Here is a 22,209-nt window from a genome sequence, read left to right as displayed (position 1 = left end):
TGAATCCACATAGGCATCGACGGAAATGGATGATAATGAACAAATCAGAGTCACAGACAGAATGAACTTAGACTGTAAAGTACCAATGGCTACAGACTTATCAACCTTTTTTGTGCGTTTAGAGCATGCTGATATAACATGAGCTGAATCACCACAATAAAAACACAATCCATTTTTCCGCCTATAATTTTGCCGTTCACTTCTGGACTAAATTCTATCACATTGCATTATCTCAGGTGCCTGTTCAGAAGACACCGCCAAATGGTGCACAGGTTTGCGCTCCCGTAAACGCCGATCAATCTGAATAGCCATAGTCATGGACTCATTCAGACCTGTAGGCGCCGGGAACCCCACCATAACATCTTTAATGGCCTCAGAAAGGCCATCTCTGAATTTTGCAGCCAGAGCGCACTCATTCCACTGAGTAAGCACCGACCATTTCCGAAATTTCTGACAATATATTTCTGCTTCATCTTGCCCCTGAGAGAGAGCCAATAAAGCTTTTTCAGCCTGAATCTCTAGGTTAGGTTCCTCATAGAGCAAACCCAATGCCAGAAAAAACGCATCCACATTGAGCAACGCAGGATCCTCTGGTGCCAATGCAAATGCCCAATTCTGAGGGTCACCCCGCAGGAAAGATATAACAATCTTGACCTGCTGAGCAGGGTCTCCAGAGGAGCAAGATTTCAAGGAAAGAAACAACTTGCAATTGTTCCTAAAATTCAGAAAACTAGATCTATCTCCAGAAAAAAACTCTGGGATAGGAATTCTAGGTTCAGACATAGGAGTATGTACAACAAAATCTTGTATATTTTGAACCTTAGCAGCAAGATTATTCAGGCTGGAAGCCAAACTCTGGACGTCCATGATAAACAGCTGAGGTCAGAGCCATTCAAGGATTAAGAGGAGGAAAGAAGCAGCCAGGCTGCAATTAAGGCTAGGCAGCAAACACTGAGGAGGGAGAAAAAAAAAACAAAAAACTTTCTCAGACTACTTTTCCTCCTAGTTCAGCCAAAACGATGACCAATTTTTTAGGGCCGGCTATACTGTCATGATCCCAATGGCAGGGGATCACAAAAGGACAAGCACAAAAACAAAACAAGCTCTAGGGTGATGGAACCTGAGCTGACCGCGATCCTGAACCTAAACACACAACTAGCAGTAGCCGGGGAACGTGCCTACGATGATTCCTGGACGTCTCGCGCCAGCCGAAGGATTAACTTCCCCTATTAGAAGAAACACAGACCTCACTTGCCTCCAGAGAAACACCCCACAGAAATAGCAGCCCCCCACATGTAATAACGGTGAAATGAGAGGAAAGCACATACGTAGTTATGAAAATAGAATCAGCAAAAATGAGGCTCGCTAAAGGTAGATAGCAGAGGATACAAAAGTGAACTGCGCGGTCAGCGAAAAACCCTTCAAAAAACCATCCTGAAATTACTTGAACTCATGTGCCAACTCATGGAACATGAGGAGTAATTTCAGCCCACTAGAGCAGGGGTCCCCAACTCCAGTCCTCAAGGCCCACCAACATGTCATGTTTTCAGGATTTCCTTAGTCTTGCCCAGGTAATAATTGCATCACCTGTGCAATGCAAAGGAAATCCTGAAAACATGACCTGTTGGTGGGCCTTGAGGACTGGAGTTGGGGACCCCTGCACTAGAGCAACCAGCAGCAAGGAATCACATATCTGCAAGCTGGACTAAGACAAAAATTAAGCAAAACGTGGAACAGGAAAATCAAAACTTAGCTTGTCCTGAAGATAACAGACGCAGGTAGCAGAGGTAAAAAGACACGCTGATTACATTGATAGCCGGCGAGGAAATGACAAAAAAGCCAGGTTAAATAGGAAACTCCCATAACCTGATGGAACAGGTGGACACCAGAGACCGCAGAGAACACAAGTCACCCAGTACCATCAGTAACCACCAGAGGGAGCCCAAAAACAGAACTCACAACAGTCCAGAAGACAATGGTGCCTGATTTCATACAACTGCACTAATTAGAAACACTTCACCATCATATCAAACGGTGCAGGTTTCTACTCGCAGTGTAGGGGTTAAATCTGTTCAGTTGAGTCTCTGAAGCTTCCCTGCTTTTAAATTCTCAGCTGATAAGTGCTGTTCACTACCCTCCGCTATATACAGGTGCTTCTCACAAAATTAGAATATCAACAAAAACTTTATTTCCGTTCTTCAATACAAAAAGTGAAACTCATATTATATAGAGTCATTACACACAGTGTGATCTATTTCAAGTGTTTATTTATGTTAATGTTGATGATTATGGCTTACAGCCAATAAAAACCCAAAAGTCATTATCTCAGTATATTAGAATACGTTATAACACCAGCTTGAAAAATGATTTTAAAATCCAAAATGTTGGCCTACTAAAATGTATGTTCAATAAATGCACTCAATACTTGGTCAGGGCTCCTTTTGCATCAATTACTGCATCAATGCGGCGTGGCATGGAGGCGATCAGTCTGTGGCACTGCTGAGGTGCTATGGAAGCCAAGGTTGCTTTAGCAGCCTTTAGCTTGTCTGCATTGTTGGGTCTGGTGGTTCTCATCTTCTTCTTGACAATAGGCGAGTTCGCTGGCCAATCAAGCACAGTGATACTGTTGTTTTTAAACTAGGTATTGACACTTTTGGCAGTGTGAACAGGTGCCAAGTACTGCTGGAGAATTAAATTTCCATTTCCACAAATCTTGTCGGCAGAGGGAAGCATGAAGTGCTCCACAATTTCCTGGTAGACAGCTGTGCTGACTTTGGTCTTGATAAAATAGAGTGGACCTACTCCAGCAGATGACATGGCTCCCAAACCATCACTGAGTATGGAAACTTCACACTAGACCTCAAGCAGCTTGGATTGTGGCCTCTCCACTCTTCCTCCAGACTCTGGGACCCCGATTTCCAAATGAAATGCAAAATTTAATTTAATCTGAAAACAACACCTTGGGCCACTGAGCAACAGTCCTGTTCTTTTTCTCCTTGGCCCAGGTAAGACGCTTCTGGCATTGTCTATTGGTCATGAGTGGCTTGAGACAAGGAATGCGTCACTTGTCGCCCATGCCCTGGAAACGTCTGTGTGTTTGTGTGTGTATGTGTGAGTGTATGGTGGCTCTTGAAGCAATGTCTCCAGCAGCAGTCCACTCCTTGTGAATCTCCCCCAAATTTTTGAATGGTGTTTTCTTAACAATCCTTTCAAGGTTGCAGTTATCCCGGTTGCTTGTGCACCTTTAACTACAACACTTTTTTCTTCCACTCAACTTTCCATTAATATGCTTGGATACAGCAGTCTGTGAACAGCCAGCTCCTTTAGCAATGACCTTTTGTGGCATACCCTCCTTGTGGAGTGTGTCAATGACTGCCTTCTGGACATCTGTCAAGTCAGCAGTCTTCCCCATTAATGTGGAGCCTAGTGAAACAGGATAAGGGACCCTTTTAAATGCTTAGGAAGCCCTTACAGGTTTTTTTTGTTAATTATTCTAATTTACTGCGATAATGACTTTTGGGTTTTAATTTGCAGCAAGCCATAATCATCAACGTTAACAGAAATAAACACTTGACATAGATCAATCTTTTTCTAAGGACTCTATATAATATGAATTTCACTTTTTGTATTGATGAACTGAAATAAATTAACTTTTTGATGATATTCTAATTTAATGAGAAGCATCCAAATTGCCAGTGTTACTTCTGAACTACCTGGTTTGGATTGGGAAGTGTTTGTTGAGGAGGCATTTGGAGTGTTGATCTAAAGACTGTTTCTTGCTGGTTTGTCTGTTAACATTTCCTCGTCCTCTGTTTGGTTGTCCCTTCCTTTTACTTCCTGGTGTTCCACTCTGTTGTTTGTGTGTGCATTTTTGCACCATTGGTATTTCATTTATTCCTATATGTTTTCTCTTGTTAGTCTGGTTTGTGTATACTTACAGTGGGGCAAAAAAGTATTTAGTCAGTCAGCAATAGTGCAAGTTCCACCACTTAAAAAGATGAGAGGCGTCTGTAATTTACATCATAGGTAGACCTCAACTATGGGAGACAAACTGAGAAAAAAAAATCCAGAAAATCACACTGTCTGTTTTTTTAATATTTTATTTGCATATTATGGTGGAAAATAAGTATTTGGTCAGAAACAAAATTTCATCTCAATACTTTGTAATATATCCTTTGCTGGCAATGACAGAGGTCAAACGTTTTCTGTAAGTCTTCACAAGGTTGCCACACACTGTTGTTGGTATGTTGGCCCATTCCTCCATGCAGATCTCCTCTAGAGCAGTGATGTTTTTGGCTTTTCGCTTGGCAACACGGACTTTCAACTCCCTCCAAAGGTTTTCTATAGGGTTGAGATCTGGAGACTGGCTAGGCCACTCCAGGACCTTGAAATGCTTCTTACGAAGCCACTCCTTCGTTGCCCTGGCGGTGTGCTTTGGATCATTGTCATGTTGAAAGACCCAGCCACGTTTCATCTTCAATGCCCTTGCTGATGGAAGGAGGTTTGCACTCAAAATCTCACAATACATGGCCCCATTCATTCTTTCATGTACCCGGATCAGTCGTCCTGGCCCCTTTGCAGAGAAACAGCCCCAAAGCATGATGTTTCCACCACCATGCTTTACAGTAGGTATGGTGTTTGATGGATGCAACTCAGTATTCTTTTTCCTCCAAACACGACAAGTTGTGTTTCTACCAAACAGTTCCAGTTTGGTTTCATCAGACCATAGGACATTCTCCCAAAACTCCTCTGGATCATCCAAATGCTCTCTAGCAAACTTCAGACGGGCCCGGACATGTACTGGCTTAAGCAGTGGGACACGTCTGGCACTGCAGGATCTGAGTCCATGGTGGCGTAGTGTGTTACTTATGGTAGGCCTTGTTACATTGGTCCCAGCTCTCTGCAGTTCATTCACTAGGTCCCCCCGCGTGGTTCTGGGATTTTTGCTCACCGTTCTTGTGATCATTCTGACCCCACGGGGTGGGATTTTGCGTGGAGCCCCAGATCGAGAGAGATTATCAGTGGTCTTGTATGTCTTCCATTTTCTAATTATTGCTCCCACTGTTGATTTCTTCACTCCAAGCTGGTTGGCTATTGCAGATTCAGTCTTCCCAGCCTGGTGCAGGGCTACAATTTTGTTTCTGGTGTCCTTTGACAGCTCTTTGGTCTTCACCATAGTGGAGTTTGGAGTCAGACTGTTTGAGGGTGTGCACAGGTGTCTTTTTATACTGATAACAAGTTTAAACAGGTGCCATTACTACAGGTAATGAGTGGAGGAAAGAGGAGACTCTTAAAGAAGAAGTTACAGGTCTGTGAGAGCCAGAAATCTTGATTGTTTGTTTCTGACCAAATACTTATTTTCCACCATAATATGCAAAAAAAATGATAAAAAAAACAGACAATGTGATTTTCTGGATTTTTTTTCTCAGTTTGTCTCCCATAGTTGAGGTCTACCTATGATGTAAATTACAGACGCCTCTCATCTTTTTAAGTGGTGGAACTTGCACTATTGCTGACTGACTAAATACTTTTTTGCCCCACTGTATATACAACTACTCCCCACTTCCCTGGGTGGGGGAGGGGACAGAGAAGGGCTGATTCAGAAGCACAGCAAGGTGCGTGGCCTAACATCTTCACCATTAGAAGTTATCCAGGGAGCAGGGATGGCTAAGGGTGCCCCTAGTATTGGGGATAGAAAGAAGCCCCTAGCCTCTGGATATCTAATTGCAGTATGGTGAGAGTTTTGCAATTTTAGTTCCGTCACTCAAAACTACTTTGATCCATACCAATCAGTGATGCTTGCAGTTTGGTGCATATAACCTGTGCAGTCTTTTCTCAGAGATTCTGGCTCACCTCTCTCCAGCTCCAACACAACCCACTCTGCTGCTCAGCTTCCCACAGCTGACTGACAGCAGTGAACACATAGCCTGGCTTTAGTCATGGCAATAAAAGTGCACCTAATTGTTACCTGTAGTGCTAGGATTTAATGCTGGCCTACCCGGTTTCCTACGCTAGACACAGGGGCATTTTTAAAACCTCTTTCAAATTTAACAGTAATGTCATAATTAAATATGGGATGAATAATTTAAGTAAAAAATATCTAGTTACTTTTAGAATATAGGTGACTAAATGTAGTAAAAATTAATTATTTCAGGATGAAGCAGAAGATGGAAGAGCCAGCATCTACAAGTCTTTGGTTACCAATGTTTCCAAAGAAATAATGTGTTTTAGTGATTTTCCAATGCCAGACGATTTTCCGAACTACCTTCCACACCACAAATATTTGGACTACATCACGCTCTATGTAGAACATTTTAAACTGTTACAATATATCAAATTTAAGGTAAGAAATATTTATATACCATAGTACATACCAATACTAACCTAAAAAAAGTAATAAGTTCACTCATTAGAGTATATAAAGTTTTAAACAAGTTTTGATAAGTGCCTTAAAGGTGCTTTCCCAACATTTTAATCAATAAATATTTGAATAAGTTCCACAATGGGATGCATTAAAAAAAACGTTCCTGCTCTGAGATAATCTTATAAATGTGTCCTTGCTGTGTACTGTGTAATGACTGTGTCTGATCATTCCACATCACCTGGGCAGGGAGAACACAATGAAGTATACAGAGATTACAGCACAAGATCACAGCTGATTCTTTCTATGAGGTAAAACCTTTCTCTGCCTGTTTTTAGGCAATGTTTTACCTCAAAGAAAGAATAAGCTGTGATCCCCTGCTGTTTTGTCTGTTTACTCTTTTGCTTCCTCCCCTGCCCAGGAGCTGTGGTATGATCAGACCATGTTCCTGTCCGGTCAGACACAGCCATTACACAGTACACAGCAGGGGCATATTTATAAGATTATCTCTGCAGAGGAACATTTTTTTTATATACACATCCAATTCTGGAAATTATTATTCAAAGATCTATTGATTAAAATGTTAGTTATAATTCTCGTTGTTCATGGGAAAACCCTTTAAGGGGTTCCCCCATTTGTCCCATTTTTTTTCACAGCATATAGTAGGTTCTAAAAGTCAAAACCTAATTATCTCACCGATCGCCACTCTTCTAACCTTGGACAGATTTCTTGCCAGCCTTCATGCTTACTATTTGAGCTGGGAAAACTTTGTGATTATCCGCAGCAGTCCTAAATCTGCAACATATTGTACAGAGGCCTGTTCTATACATGGTGTTACAATGGGCAAACAATGCACCACTAAATATGAGCCATGAAATTCCCTAGCTTATTCCCTTACATGCAACCTGTTAACAAAATCAGGAATGACAGTGAAGAACCCACACTTTTGCAGGGGTTGGGTACTATACAGTGGGGGAAAAATTATTTAGTCAGCCAACAATTGTGCAAGTTCTCCCACTTAAAAAGATGAGAGAGGCCTGTAATTGACATCATAGGTAGACCACAACTATGAGAGTAAAAATGAGAAAACAAATCCAGAAAATCACCTTGTCTGATTTGGCAAGATTTATTTAGCTTATTTAGCAAATTATGGTGGAAAATAAGTATTTGGTCATTAACAAAAGTTCATCTTAATATTTTGTTATATATCCTTTGTTGGCAATGACCGAGGTCAAACATTTTCTGTAAGTCTTCACAAGGTTGGCACACACTGTTGGTGGTATATTGTCCCATTCCTCCATTCATATCTCATCTAGAGAAGTGATGTTTTGTGCCTGTCGCTGGGCTACATGGACTTTCAACTCCCTCCAAAGGTTTTCTATGGGGTTGAGATCTGGAGACTGGCTAGGCCACTCCAGGACCTTCATATGTTTCTTACGAATCCACTCCTTCGTTGCCCTGGAGGTGTGCTTGGGATTATTATCATGCTGAAAGACCCATCCACGTTTCATCTTCAATGCTCTTGCTGATGGAAGGAGGTTTGCACTCAAAATCTCATGATACATGGCCCCATTCATTCTTTCATGTACACGGATCAGTCATCCTGGTTCCTTTGCAGAGAAACAGCCCCAAAGCATGATGTTGCCACCCCCATGCTTCACAGTAGGTATGGTGTTCTTTAGATGCAACTCAGCATTCTGTCTCCTCCAAACACAATTTTTGTTTCTACCAAACAGTTCTACTTTGGTCTCATCAGACCATATGACATTCTGCCAATACTCTTCTGTATAATCCAGATGCTCTCTAGCAAACTTCAGATGGGCCCAGACATGTACTGGCTTAAGCAGGGGGACATGTCTGACACTGCAGGATCTGAGTCCCTGGTGGCGTAGTGTTACTTATGGTAATCTTTGTTACGGTTGTTGAAGCTCTATGCAGGTCATTCACTAGGTCCCCCGGTGTGGTTCTGGGATTTTTGCTCACCATTCTTGTGATCATTTTACCCCACAGGGTGAGATCTTACATGGAGCCTCAGCTAGAGGGAGATTATCAGTTGTCTTGTATGACTTCCATTTTCTTATTATTGTTCCCACAGTTGATTTCATTACAACAAGCTGCTTGCCTATTGCAGATTCAGTCTTCCCAGCCTGGTGCAGGGCTACAATTTTGTTTCTGGTGTCCTTTGACAGCTCTTTCATCTTCACCATAGTGGAGTTTGGAGTCAGACTGTTTTGAGGTTATGGATAGGTGTCTTTTATACTGATAAGTTCAAACAGGTGAAATTACTACAGGTAATGAGTGGAGGACAGAGGAGCCTCTTGAATAACAAATTACAGGTCTGTGAGAGCCAGAAATCTTTAATGTTTTAGATGACCAAATACTTATTTCCCACGATAATTTCAAAATCAATCTTGCCAAATCAGACAAGGTGATTTTCTGGATTTGTTTCCTCATTTTGACTCTGAGTTGTGGTCTAACTATGATGTAAATAACAGGCGTCTTTCAACTTTTTAAGTGGGAGAACTTGCACAATTGGTGGCTGACTAAATACTTTTTTTCCCCACTGTAGCTGGTTTTATTATTTTTATTTACAGGAAAATGATGGGGTTACAAGAAATGTATTGATGGAAAACACATTTAAACTATGACCCCAATTCATTAAGACTACCATTTTGTACAGCAATCTTAATGAGGGGCATTCAGGAATAAGATTAACCAATTCACTTAATGAATTGGGTGCACATTGTCAGAAATCTTACTCCAGTCACTGATTGGAGTAACATTTCTGGTGTACTAAATGCTGCCACTATTGACTAATTAAAAGGGCAGACATTGCTTTGACCCATGCTGGGCCCATTTTGGCAGAGCTGCCCCAAACTGTTGTGAAAACTCCAAAACTGAGTGAAAATATGGTTCTGAGACTTCAATGTGGGGCTTTGGCAAAAATGCAGCAGACCTCCTGTTAACCTTAGCCCACTTTTATTTCTTGCATTTCTGTCTTGGACCCAGACAAGTGTTTGCCGTGTAGAGAAGCATTCTGACTTTCGAGTCACTGGTCAGTGGCTAGTTACTACAGAAAGCAATGGAGAAACAAAGACAGATCTCTTTGATGCAGTTATGGTTTGCACTGGCCAGCATGCACAGCCAATGGTGCCTTTGGATACCTTTCCAGGTAGTTATTAAACATGATTTTAATTCACCAACTTAGAAACCTCTAGTTTTGGTATGTCATGATATGTTAAAACCAAGCATTAATGTTGTACAGAACAATATTTTTTTTTCTCAAAAATACCGTATATTTTCCACTCAATGTGCCATTAGGAACCTGTCTTTCTATTTGTTTGTCTATTACAATTTCCATGCAAATTCACTTTCTTACTTTTGAGTGATGTTTGAAAACCATCTCTTCTATAAATCGTACGAATTGCTCATGCATATGTTCCATAAATCTAGAATGGTTAGAGGATAGAATTTATATTATACAAAATTGTGGCATAACTGCACAATTACTGTCAGCAAAGTTAGGACTCACTTACAAGTCCTTTTTTGTTGCTATTAGTGTTTTTCACGAAGAGCTCACGCACACATGATATCTTTGGGGTTATTCACATAGTTTTATTCTGACCAATAATGCACATAAAGACTGAAATGAGCTATAGAGAATGGCCATCCTTCAGCGTTTCACTGACTGGTTGCTCCATCAGTTATTTTACTTTTTTTTTGTTTTGGGAACAAGAAAAACTGTTGACATACAGATGGTTAAAACCGGCACACGGAAAAATGGATGAAAATCAGATTGAACACTAATGAAAATTGGTTAATTCTTGTATACAAAAGAAAATTGCTGTCCAAATTTGGCCATAGTGGGGTAACTGAGGCCTAAGTAGTTTCCCCTAGATGGGACTGCCCCGGTTAAGTCAGTGTGACTCCTCCACTGCTTACCCTTCTGGCTAATGGGTTGAGTTCTCTCCAGCTCCACCGCCACACTTGGTTGGGATGCTATACAGTTTTAGGATAATGTGTGTATTGTGCATAAAAGTGTCATGATCCCAATGGCAGGGGATCACAAAAATGACAAGCACAGATACAAACAAGCTCTAGGGCGATGGAACCTGAGCTGACCACGACCCTAAACCTAACACACAAATAAAAGTAGCCGGGGAACGTGCCTACGATGATCCTAGACGTCTCGCTCCAGCCGAAGATCTAACTTCCCCTATCAGAAGAAACACAGACCTCTCTTGCCTCCAGAGAAATACCCCACAGCAAATAGCAGCCCCCCACATATAATGACGGTGAAATGAGAGGAAAGCACATACGTAGTATGAAAACAGTTTCAGCAAAATGAGGCCCGCTAAAGCTAGATAGCAGAGGATACAAAAGTGAACTGCGCGGTCAGCGAAAAACCCTTCAAAAAACCATCCTGAAATTACTTGAACTCATGTGCCAACTCATGGTACATGAAAAGCAATTTCAGCCCACTAGAGCAACCAGCAGCAGAGAATCACATATCTGCAGGCTGGACTAAAAACCAAATTAAGCAAAACACAAAACAGGAAAATCCAAACTTAGCTTGTCCAGAAGGTTCTAGGAGCAGGGAGCAGAGGTAACAAGACACACTGGATACATTGATAACCGTCGAGGAAATGCCAGCAAAGCCAGGTTAAATAGGAAACTCCCATATGCTGATGGAACAGGTGGACCCCAGAAACCCAGGAAAGACAAGTCACCCAGTACCCTCAGTAACCACCAGAGGGAGCCCAAAAACAGAACTCACAACAGTACCCCCCCTTGAGGAGGGGTCACCGAACCCTCACGAGAACCACCAGGGCGACCAGGATGAGCCCTATGAAAAGCGCGAACCAAATCATCAGCATGAACATCCGAGGCAACCACCCAAGAATTATCCTCCTGACCATAACCCTTCCACTTGACCAAATACTGGAGTTTCCGTCTGGAAACACGAGAATCCAAGATCTTCTCCACAACATACTCCAATTCTCCCTCCACCAGCACTGGAGCAGGAGGCTCAAGCGAAGGAACAACAGGTACCTCATACTTCCGCAACAACGACTGATGGAACACATTATGAATAGCAAACGATGCCGGGAGATCCAAACGAAACGACACAGGGTTAAGAATTTCCAAGATCCTATAGGGACCGATGAACCGAGGCTTGAACTTAGGAGAAGAGACCTTCATAGGAACAAAACGAGAAGACAACCACACCAAGTCACCAACAAGAAGTCGAGGACCCACGCGGCGACGGCGATTAGCAAACTGCTGAGCCTTCTCCTGGGACAACTTCAAATTGTCCACCACATGACTCCAAATCCGATGCAACCTATCCACCACCATGTCCACTCCAGGACAATCAGAAGGTTCCACCTGACCAGAGGAAAAACGAGGATGAAACCCCGAATTACAAAAGAAAGGAGAAACCAAGGTAGCAGAACTAGCCCGATTATTAAGGGCAACTCGGCCAGCGGCAAAAAGGTAACCCAGTCATCCTGATCAGCAGAAACAAAACACCTTAAATAAGTTTCCAAGGTCTGATTAGTTCGTTCAGTCTGGCCATTCGTCTGAGGATGGAATGCAGACGAAAAGGACAAATCAATGCCCATCTTAGCACAGAACGTCCGCCAAAATCTAGACACAAACTGGGATCCCCTGTCAGAAACGATGTTCTCAGGAATCCCATGCAAACGAACCACATTCTGAAAAAACAGAGGAACCAACTCAGAGGAGGAAGGCAACTTAGGCAAGGGTACCAGATGAACCATTTTAGAAAAGCGATCACACACAACCCAGATGACGGACATTTTTTGAGAGACAGGGAGATCCGAAATAAAGTCCATGGAAATGTGCGTCCAAGGCCTCTTCGGGATAGGCAAAGGTGACAACAATCCACTGGCCCGAGAACAGCAAGGCTTAGCCCGAGCGCAAACCTCACAAGACTGCACAAAAGAACGCACATCCCTCGACAAGGAAGGCCACCAAAAAGACCTGGCCACCAAGTCTCTAGTACCAAATATTCCAAGATGACCTGCCAACGCAGAAGAATGGACCTCGGAGATGACTCTACTGGTCCAATTATCCGGAACAAACAGTCTCTCAGGCAGACAACGATCAGATTTACCCCCCTGAAACTCCTGCAAAGCACGTCGCAAGTCTGGGGAGACAGCAGACAAAATCACCCCATCCCTAAGGATACCAGAGGGCTCAGAATTTCCAAGGGAGTCAGGCACAAAACTCCTAGAAAGAGCATCCGCCTTCACATTCTTTGAACCTGGCAGGTATGAAACCACAAAATTGAAACGAGAGAAAAACAGTGACCAACGAGCCTGTCTAGGATTCAGACGCCTGGCAGACTCAAGGTAAATCAAATTTTTGTGATCAGTCAAGACCACCACACGATGTCTAGCACCCTCTAGCCAATGACGCCACTCCTCAAATGCCCACTTCATGGCCAAAAGTTCCCGATTACCAACATCATAATTCCGCTCAGCCGGCGAAAACTTTCTAGAAAAAAACGCGCATGGCTTCATCACTGAGCCATCGGAGCTTCTCTGTGACAAAACCGCCCCCGCTCCAATCTCGGAAGCATCAACCTCAACCTGAAAAGGGAGCGAAACATCTGACTGACGCAACACAGGAGCAGAAGAAAACCGGCGCTTAAGTTCCTGAAAGGCCTCCACAGCCGCAGGAGACCAATCAGCAACATCAGCACCCTTCTTAGTCAAATCCGTCAAAGGCTTAACAACACTAGAAAAATTAGTTATAAAACGACGATAGAAATTAGCAAAGCCCAAGAACTTCTGTAGACTCTTAAGAGATGTAGGCTGCGTCCAGTCACAAATAGCCTGAACCTTGACGGGATCCATCTCAATAGTAGAAGGGGAAAAAATATACCCCAAGAAAGAAATCTTCTGGACTCCAAAGAGACACTTTGAGCCTTTTACAAACAAGGAATTGGCCCGCAGGACCTGAAACACCTTCCTGACCTGCTGAACATGAGACCCCCAGTCATCAGAAAAAACCAAAATATCATCCAAATACACAATCATAAATTTATCCAGATATTCACGGAAAATATCGTGCATAAAGGACTGGAAGACTGAAGGAGCATTAGAAAGTCCAAAAGGCATTACCAAATACTCAAAATGGCCCTCAGGCGTATTAAATGCGGTTTTCCACTCATCACCTTGCTTTATTCGTATAAGATTATACGCACCCCGAAGATCAATCTTAGTGAACCATTTAGCCCCCTTAATGCGAGCAAACAAATCAGTCAACAATGGCAAAGGATACTGATATTTTACGGTAATCTTATTCAAAAGACGATAATCTATACAAGGCCTCAAGGAACCATCTTTTTTGGCCACGAAAAAAAAAACCTGCTCCCAAAGGGGACAAAGATGGACGGATATGTCCCTTTTCCAAGGACTCCTTAACATAATCCCGCATAGCAGTATGCTCTGGCACTGACAGATTGAACAAACGACCTTTAGGAAATTTACTGCCTGGAATTAAATTTATAGCACAATCGCAATCCCTGTGAGGAGGAAGCGAACTGAGCTTAGGCTCCTCAAAAACATCCCGATAATCAGACAAAAACACAGGAATCTCAGAAGGAGTAGATGAAGCGATAGAAATCGGAGGTGCATCATCATGAACCCCCTGACAACCCCAGCTTAACACAGACATTGATTTCCAGTCAAGGACTGGATTATGAGTTTGTAACCATGGCAGACCAAGTACTAGAACATCATGCAAATTATACAGTACCAGGAAGCGAATCACCTCCTGATGAACGGGAGTCATACGCATGGTCACTTGTGTCCAGTACTGAGGTTTATTCATAGCCAAAGGTGTAGAGTCAATTCCCTTCAAAGGAATAGGGACTTCCAGAGGCTCCAGACTAAACCCACAGCGATTGGCAAATGACCAATCCATAAGACTCAGGGCAGCGCCTGAATCCACATAGGCATCGACGGAAATGGATGATAATGAACAAATCAGAGTCACAGACAGAATGAACTTAGACTGTAAAGTACTAATGGCAACAGACTTATCAACCTTTTTTGTGCGTTTAGAGCATGCTGATATAACATGAGCTGAATCACCACAATAAAAGCACAACCCTTTTTTCCGCCTATACTTTTGCCGTTCACTTCTGGACTGAATTCTATCACATTGCATTATCTCAGGTGACGGTTCAGACGACACCGCCAAATGATGCACAGGTTTGCGCTCCCGTAAACGCCGATCAATCTGAACAGCCATAGTCATAGACTCATTCAGACCAGCAGGCGCAGGGAACCCCACCATAACATCTTTAATGGCCTCAGAAAGGCCATCTCTAAACTTTGCAGCCAGAGCGCACTCATTCCACTGAGTAAGCACCGACGACTTCCGAAATTTTTGACAATAAATTTCTGCTTCATCTTGCCCCTGAGAGAGGGCCAACAAAGCTTTTTCAGCCTGAATCTCTTGGTTAGGTTCCTCATAGAGCAAACCCAATGCCAGAAAAAACGCATCCGCATTAAGCAACGCAGGGTCCCCTGGTGCCAATGCAAATGCCCAATCCTGAGGGTCACCCCGCAGGAAAGATATAATTATCTTGACTTGCTGAGCAGGGTCTCCAGAGGAGCGAGATTTCAAAGAAAGAAACAACTTGCAATTGTTCCTAAAATTCAGAAAACGAGATCTATCTCCAGAAAAAAACTCTGGGACGGGAATTCTAGGTTCAGACATAGGAGCATGTACAACAAAATCCTGTATATTTTGAACCTTAGCGGCAAGATTATTCAGGCTGGAAGCCAAACTCTGGACGTCCATGATAAACAGCTGAGATCAGAGCCATTCAAAGATTAAGAGGAGGAGGAAGTAGCCAGGCTGCAATAAGGCTAGGCAGCAAACTCTGAGGGAAAGGGGAAAAAAAAAAAAAAAACTTCCTCAGACTACTTATCCTCCTACTTCAGCCAATACAATTAACACTTTGTGGGCCGGTTATACTGTCATGATCCCAATGGCAGGGGATCACAAAAATGACAAGCACAGATACAAACAAGCTCTAGGGCGATGGAACCTGAGCTGACCGCGACCCTAAACCTAACACACAAATAAAAGTAGCCGGGGAACGTGCCTACGATGATCCTAGACGTCTCGCTCCAGCCGAAGATCTAACTTCCCCTATCAGAAGAAACACAGACCTCTCTTGCCTCCAGAGAAATACCCCACAGCAAATAGCAGCCCCCCACATATAATGACGGTGAAATGAGAGGAAAGCACATACGTAGTATGAAAACAGTTTCAGCAAAATGAGGCCCGCTAAAGCTAGATAGCAGAGGATACAAAAGTGAACTGCGCGGTCAGCGAAAAACCCTTCAAAAAACCATCCTGAAATTACTTGAACTCATGTGCCAACTCATGGTACATAAAAAGCAATTTCAGCCCACTAGAGCAACCAGCAGCAGAGAATCACATATCTGCAGGCTGGACTAAAAACCAAATTAAGCAAAACACAAAACAGGAAAATCCAAACTTAGCTTGTCCAGAAGGTTCTAGGAGCAGGGAGCAGAGGTAACAAGACACACTGGATACATTGATAACCGGCGAGGAAATGCCAGCAAAGCCAGGTTAAATAGGAAACTCCCATATGCTGATGGAACAGGTGGAACCCAGAAACCCAGGAAAGACAAGTCACCCAGTACCCTCAGTAACCACCAGAGGGAGCCCAAAAACAGAACTCACAACGTAAAAGGCCTTACAGTGAATGGAACCAGTGCATTAGCCAGCTGGTCTGGGATCTGAAAAATGTTGATGTCTAGTCAGGCACCTGTATTAATTGTAGGGTCTCTTATGGGGTCTTAATTATTTTGGTGCATTGTCTGGGATCTAAATTAAAGGGAACCTGTCACCCCGTTTTTGAAAGATGAGATATAAATAGTGTGAAATAGGGGCAGAGCTGGGCTTTACATTAGTGTCCTTTTGGTGCCTTTATTCCCCCGGGATGCTGCTGAAATACCTTTGTGAAGTGTCCGTTTTGTCCTGTCAGTCAAGTTGGTCAGGTCGAATGGGCGTTGTAAAATAGCGGTTCCTCCCCCACCTCATGCGATTCCCTGCGAAGTTTAGTTCCGCCGTTGGCGTTATGTTTAGCGCTTGCGCAGTGAATTTGCCTCCGGCGCCTGCGCATTATGTTTTGCCCATCTGTGGGCAAAGCATAATTGACATCATTGCGCATGCGCGGGCCTTCACTTTAGCCGGGGTGCCCCGGAAGTTGTCATATCGGCAAAGTGTTATTCTGGATGCCGTATCTCATCCCACACTGCGAACGTAAGGCAGGCGAGCGATCTTGGCACAAAACTTACGCTCGCAGTGTGGGATGAGATACGGCATCCAGAATAACACTTTGCCGATATGACAACTTCCGGGGCACCCCGGCTAAAGTGAAGGCCCGCGCATGCGCAATGATGTCAATTATGCTTTGCCCACAGATGGGCAAAACATAATGCGCAGGCGCCGGAGGCAAATTCACTGCGCAGGCGCTAAGAAAAAGCGCGATCTGTGCTATTCACAGATCGCGTTTACGAAAGACAAGCCGAGAATCAGGGGGAGGAACCGCTATTTTACAACGCCCATTCGACCTGACCAACTTGACTGACAGGACAAAACGGACACTTCACAAAGGTATTTCAGCAGCATCCCGGGGGAATAAAGGCACCAAAAGGACACTAATGTAAAGCCCAGCTCTGCCCCTATTTCACACTATTTATATCTCATCTTTCAAAAACGGGGTGACAGGTTCCCTTTAATGTTTGGTATGGTCTTGTATCTAAATTCATTTTGGCAAAACTTACAGGAAAAAACTGCTTTATGCCTCCATATAAAATCCAAAGCAAACAGTAGTAGTGCCGGGCTCCATGGAGTTCTCAGGGAGCCATGATTAGAGATGAGCGAATATTTCAATATTCTGTTCGTATCATGATCGCCGAATTTGCAATATTTGCCGAATATAGCTGAACGGCATTGGAGTCAATGGGAGGCAAAAACCAACGCATACACAGCACAAACATCGGTGTTGCCCACTATGTGACCATGGGAAACACCAGCACGACACTTCTGTTTGGCCGTAACATTATCACCAGTAGATTGTTACCACTGTCAGAGAGCTGCGCGGTCACACTGTCAGATGGCAGCATGACTCCGCAGAGATACTGTGACCAGCAGTAAAAAGCTTACCGCAGGTCAGCAGGTTCCAGCTGATGAGACTACTCCTCCCATTAGGCTACGTCTGCTGTCATTGATAGTAGGAGCCATAGGTGGGAGAAGTGGTCTCTCATCAGCCAGCGCCTGTACTCAAACTTAAAAAAAAACAAAAAAAAAAACACAATAATAATTTAAATAAATATTCAAATAAAATTAAGAAACACATTATACTCACACTTGCGGCTCACATTCACTTCACCTAACTGTTAGAAAAATTTCCCACGGCACTCGTGCTGATGTCAGTTAGGTTGTGATAGTAATTTTGTAAGGCTAAATCTATTCCTGTGTGTGCTGCGGTCGTTCCCAATTAGGCTGAGTATTTTAGTGCTCAAGAATGACACTGCACACCAAGTTGACAGAATAGCATTCTATCGATACTGATTCTTTATTGTACATACACATGTTTAAAGTTGCATATAGAAAGGGGAGGTTAGTCAATTATCATATGGTCAAGCTTCTCTGTTATTAGTTATCTGAATGTCATGGAAGATTGTGGTTAAAGCATAGCAATAGGCTGATTAAGCAACTAATGTGTAACTGTCGCCTTTCCTGCAATTAGGCTAAAAGTTGAGACATCAGCTCGGGACATCTGGTGTTCAGTTCCTCTTCATGTCTGGCAAATCCAAAGATCTTCTTCTTTATGGCGGCCACTTTAAGCAAATGATTATAGTGTATATATTAGCTGTTAGTATACATGCAAGTGTAATCTATATGTTTTATATATTTCCATCACAAGATTAACTGAGTTAATTGGCTGTGAACTCCAAAGACCTTTCTGATGGCACAGCGAGCGTGAGAACTTCCTCACGCTCGTGGTAACGCCAGACAGCTTATAGGAGTTCACCGCGGGACACTGGGCAGCGGTAGCAGACGCTGCTCAATGTGTCTGCTGGCTGTCAGGCTGTATGGTCGCATCTGTTATGATCCGGTGACCTTGGAGCCGCATGGAACTTTCTCTTGAGTTGGTGGAAACTATACTGACTGCAAATCCTGAACTTAACTCCGCAACTAGAAGTAGCCATGGGGTGTGCCTAACAAATCCTAGACACCTCGACACAGCCGGAGGACTAAATACCCCTATAGATGGAAATAGGAATTCTACCTTGCCTCATAGCAGAACCCCAAAGGATAGGCAGCCCCCCACAAATATTGACTGTGAGTAGTAGAGGAAAAGACACACGCAGGCAGGAAACAGGATTTAGCAAAAGAGGCCACTCTAGCTAAAATAGGAAAGGATAGGACAGGATACTAAGCGGTCAGTATTAAAACCCTTCCAAAAATATCCACAGCAGAAAATACAAAAAAACTCCACCATCTAACTAAAGATGTGGAGCGTATATCTGCAACTCCAGAGAATCCAGCAAGACTGAGAAAACACTGACACAATCTAAGCTGGACAAGAGAAAACAAATGAATAGCACAGAATTATTAAGCACACAGCATGTGCGCCACAGAAACAAAAACCAGACACTTATCTTTGCAGAAATGGCAGCAAGGCAGGAGGAACCAGACAAAGATCCAAAACCTCCCAGAACCATGGACAACTGGCAAGGACTAATGAATCCTGCACACCTAAATACCCCAGTCAGAGCTGCAATCAGCAGATACACCTGACCAGGACTGCAACTCAGGGACAACTGCATTACCACCTACAACCACTGGAGGGAACCCAAAAGCAGAATTCACAACACGCATCATTTACCCATGCAGCCTGCCATCTAGATGTAGGAGAGCTAGACCTGTCCTGGGACAAATTGATTATCCTCTTGTCAGAGGACTGACAAGGGAATATTGTTGTTTGTCATATTATTTCTTTTGCAGGTGACAATGGCGTCTCTGGAATAGGCAATGTCATAAGTATGGCTTAATTAAGATTGATTAAAGAAGTCTGTGTATTTATTTCAATTAAAGGACTTTATTCTGTGTGTGTGTGTTTTATACAATATGACTATGGAGTAAGTAATGGGGGTGTCTTATAGACATCTCTCCATTACTAACCTCTGGGCCTGACAATACAAAGGTGACATCAACCCTCCAATTATTACCTCACTTGCCACCATTACAGGGCAAGTGCGAAGAGTGAGGCTTAGTGCCAGAATTAGCACATCTTATAGATGGGCCTTTTTTGGGGCGGCTGCAAGCTGATATTATCCTGGGGGCAATATCCATGGCCCCTTCCTAGGTTATTGATATCAGCCCACAGCTGTCTCCCTAGCCTTTGCTGGTTATTAATTATAGGGGGACCCTACGTCATTTTGTTGGACATTTCCCACCTGCCAATACTGTCTACAAACACATTTATACCCTCACTTGCCCAAATTGCCTCCTCACACATTCTTCCCCCTCTCCCATACCGTTTCCTCACAAACTTGCCCCTTCCCTGCTCATACGGTCTCCTCATATTTACACCCATGCACATTCTGTCTCTTCACACATTTACCCCATCAATTCTTGTATTACTGTCTGTTGTCATACTTACCTTGCTGCCAACAACCTCCTATGTTGAGCAGGAGTGAGGTCAGCAGCTTGATCAGCTGCCTTCATCATACTGCTGGTGTTGCCTTGACCCGAAAGTGCCAGCAGTCAGGGCTTTAGTTGTATTTGCGACAGAAGACTCAAGTACAATGGAATGCTGGGAGCTAGTATTTTACTCCTTTCATGAGCCAGTTGTCACCTCACAATTGTATCAAAGGATGTCCAAATCTCACCCCAGGGGTGTCAAAATGCAGCTGCCTGAGACACCTATGACTGCTGAATCTGGTGGCCTGATGACTCTTCACCCTTTCCCCCTTAGATATGACACTTAATGTAAATGTGTTCATGTACAATATTTTGTGTGTTCAAGATACAGTTTTCAATTAACCTATTTGTATGTTTTTTTTTAAGGCATCAAAGATTTTAGAGGTCAAGTAAAACATTGCCGAGAATACAAGAAGCCCCTTGGGTTTGATGGTAAACGAGTTTTAATAATTGGAATGGGGAACACTGGAGTTGATATTTCAACTGAATTATGCACCAGAGCCTCACAGGTATATTTCACAAGACTATAATAAAGTAATTTACATCACTTTTATTAACATTTAAAGTTGCAAGTTAAGGGACCTCTAAAGCAAGCCAGTTCAACGAGTGGAGCTGCTATTGGCGAACTATAAAGTTAGAGATTAAAATTGGCAAGATTTGATTCGACTAATGAATACAAGATGGCAAGTTTCCCTCCAGGCCTAAGCAATTAGAAATCAGGATTAAGGTGTGAAAGGATCTCAGCCCTCTAACACCCTTTATTTAATTGCAATTTATTTAAAGCGCAAAAATCATTTTAAGCATAGAAGCACAAAAGGAAAATTTGGGAAGAGCATCGCCATGCAGTAAATGTAGCATTGCTCTTTGTTAAATAGCATGGAACCAATACCGTTGACCACTGGAGAAAATTTACAAAAAAAGGAAGAAAAGGATCCACATGGCAATATGGATAAAACCTATGTAACTTTATTTCACGTGGTTAAAAAAAAGTTGTCCAGACAATTAAAAAACATTGCTTATTCTGACGTACGTTTCTGTCCGAAGCCCTTAGTCATAGACTAAGGGCTTTGGCCAGAAACGTACGTCAGAATGGTCAATGGTTTTTTTACATATTTTTTGTCTATATAAAGACATGTGGATCCTTTTCTTCCACTTTTAGTTAACTGTCATTTTAATTTCTTTTTCATAAATCAATAGTACAAATGAAAATAAGCAACTTTTGTTATATCTCTAATCAGACAAACCTACTTTTCTCTTCGCCACAACAGCACCCACTTGAGAGAGGGGATCCACCCCTAAGAACAGGAAACCCTATGGAGAGAATAAAAGGGGCGGTCCCCCTCGCTCCCACAGTTGGTTTCCTGTTCCTAGGGAACTCGTGGAGAAGAGGATACCTGGCCTGGATGCCGCCTGCGCGGTTTACCTGAGAGGACGGCAGGGGCTCCAGTGCTGGAAGCAGCATCGGGGTCCTGGGGTCAGCTTCCCCCCTCTGCTGGCAGGCACTGTGAGGCCAGGATCGGGGTGTCGCCTGGCTCATGGAGGAAGAGGTCGCATCAGCGGGCCTGTGGCGGGCAAGAACGCTCCTAGGGTAAGCACGACGCCGCTCTCTGCGGTACGCATGAGCGTGAAGCCCGGTATTTACTCCCCTGGAAGTGAAGCAAAAGCATCCGGGTGGGAGAAGGGGAGAGATGACGCCGGGCAATGCGCAGGTACATCCAAGATGGCCATGACCTGGAAGTGGTGATGACTTCCAGGTTCAACAGGATGAAGATGGTGGCCCCCAGTGTTAAAGGACGCCAGCGCTGATTCCCCGGCGTCCAAGCATGGCATCGCCTCAGGACTCAGCGGTGCCATCAGTAGAAGACGCAGCTAATTTACCTCGCAGCAGCACAAGCAGCGGATGATACAAGCAGAGCAGATCCTCCACAAAGAGCGCTAAAGAGAAAAGATTCGACCAATCCTCCTCTTAGCCTGTGCCTTCATCTCCCCCTCTCCAGCCGGTACCTTATTCATCTGCTTCACTGAGGTGAGTGTGTATCCCACCCTATTAAGCTGCT

At 43.4% G+C, this 22,209-nt stretch overlaps 1 protein-coding gene across 1 annotated transcript in view; it reads left to right on the top strand.

The window, feature by feature from the left end:
- LOC138648014 (dimethylaniline monooxygenase [N-oxide-forming] 2-like) overlaps window positions 1–22,209 on the top strand; it is a 95,004-nt gene that overhangs the window by 34,944 nt on the left and 37,851 nt on the right. The window contains exons 3-5 of the mRNA XM_069737470.1: window positions 6,155–6,343; window positions 9,371–9,533; window positions 20,519–20,661. Of these exons, the coding sequence (XP_069593571.1) occupies window positions 6,155–6,343; window positions 9,371–9,533; window positions 20,519–20,661 (495 nt within the window). The remainder of the gene's footprint in view (window positions 1–6,154; window positions 6,344–9,370; window positions 9,534–20,518; window positions 20,662–22,209) is intronic.

This window comes from Ranitomeya imitator, chromosome 8, assembly GCF_032444005.1.
Source record: "Ranitomeya imitator isolate aRanImi1 chromosome 8, aRanImi1.pri, whole genome shotgun sequence".
Taxonomy (NCBI): domain Eukaryota; kingdom Metazoa; phylum Chordata; class Amphibia; order Anura; family Dendrobatidae; genus Ranitomeya; species Ranitomeya imitator.
This window is presented reverse-complemented; position numbering and strand designations above follow the sequence as displayed.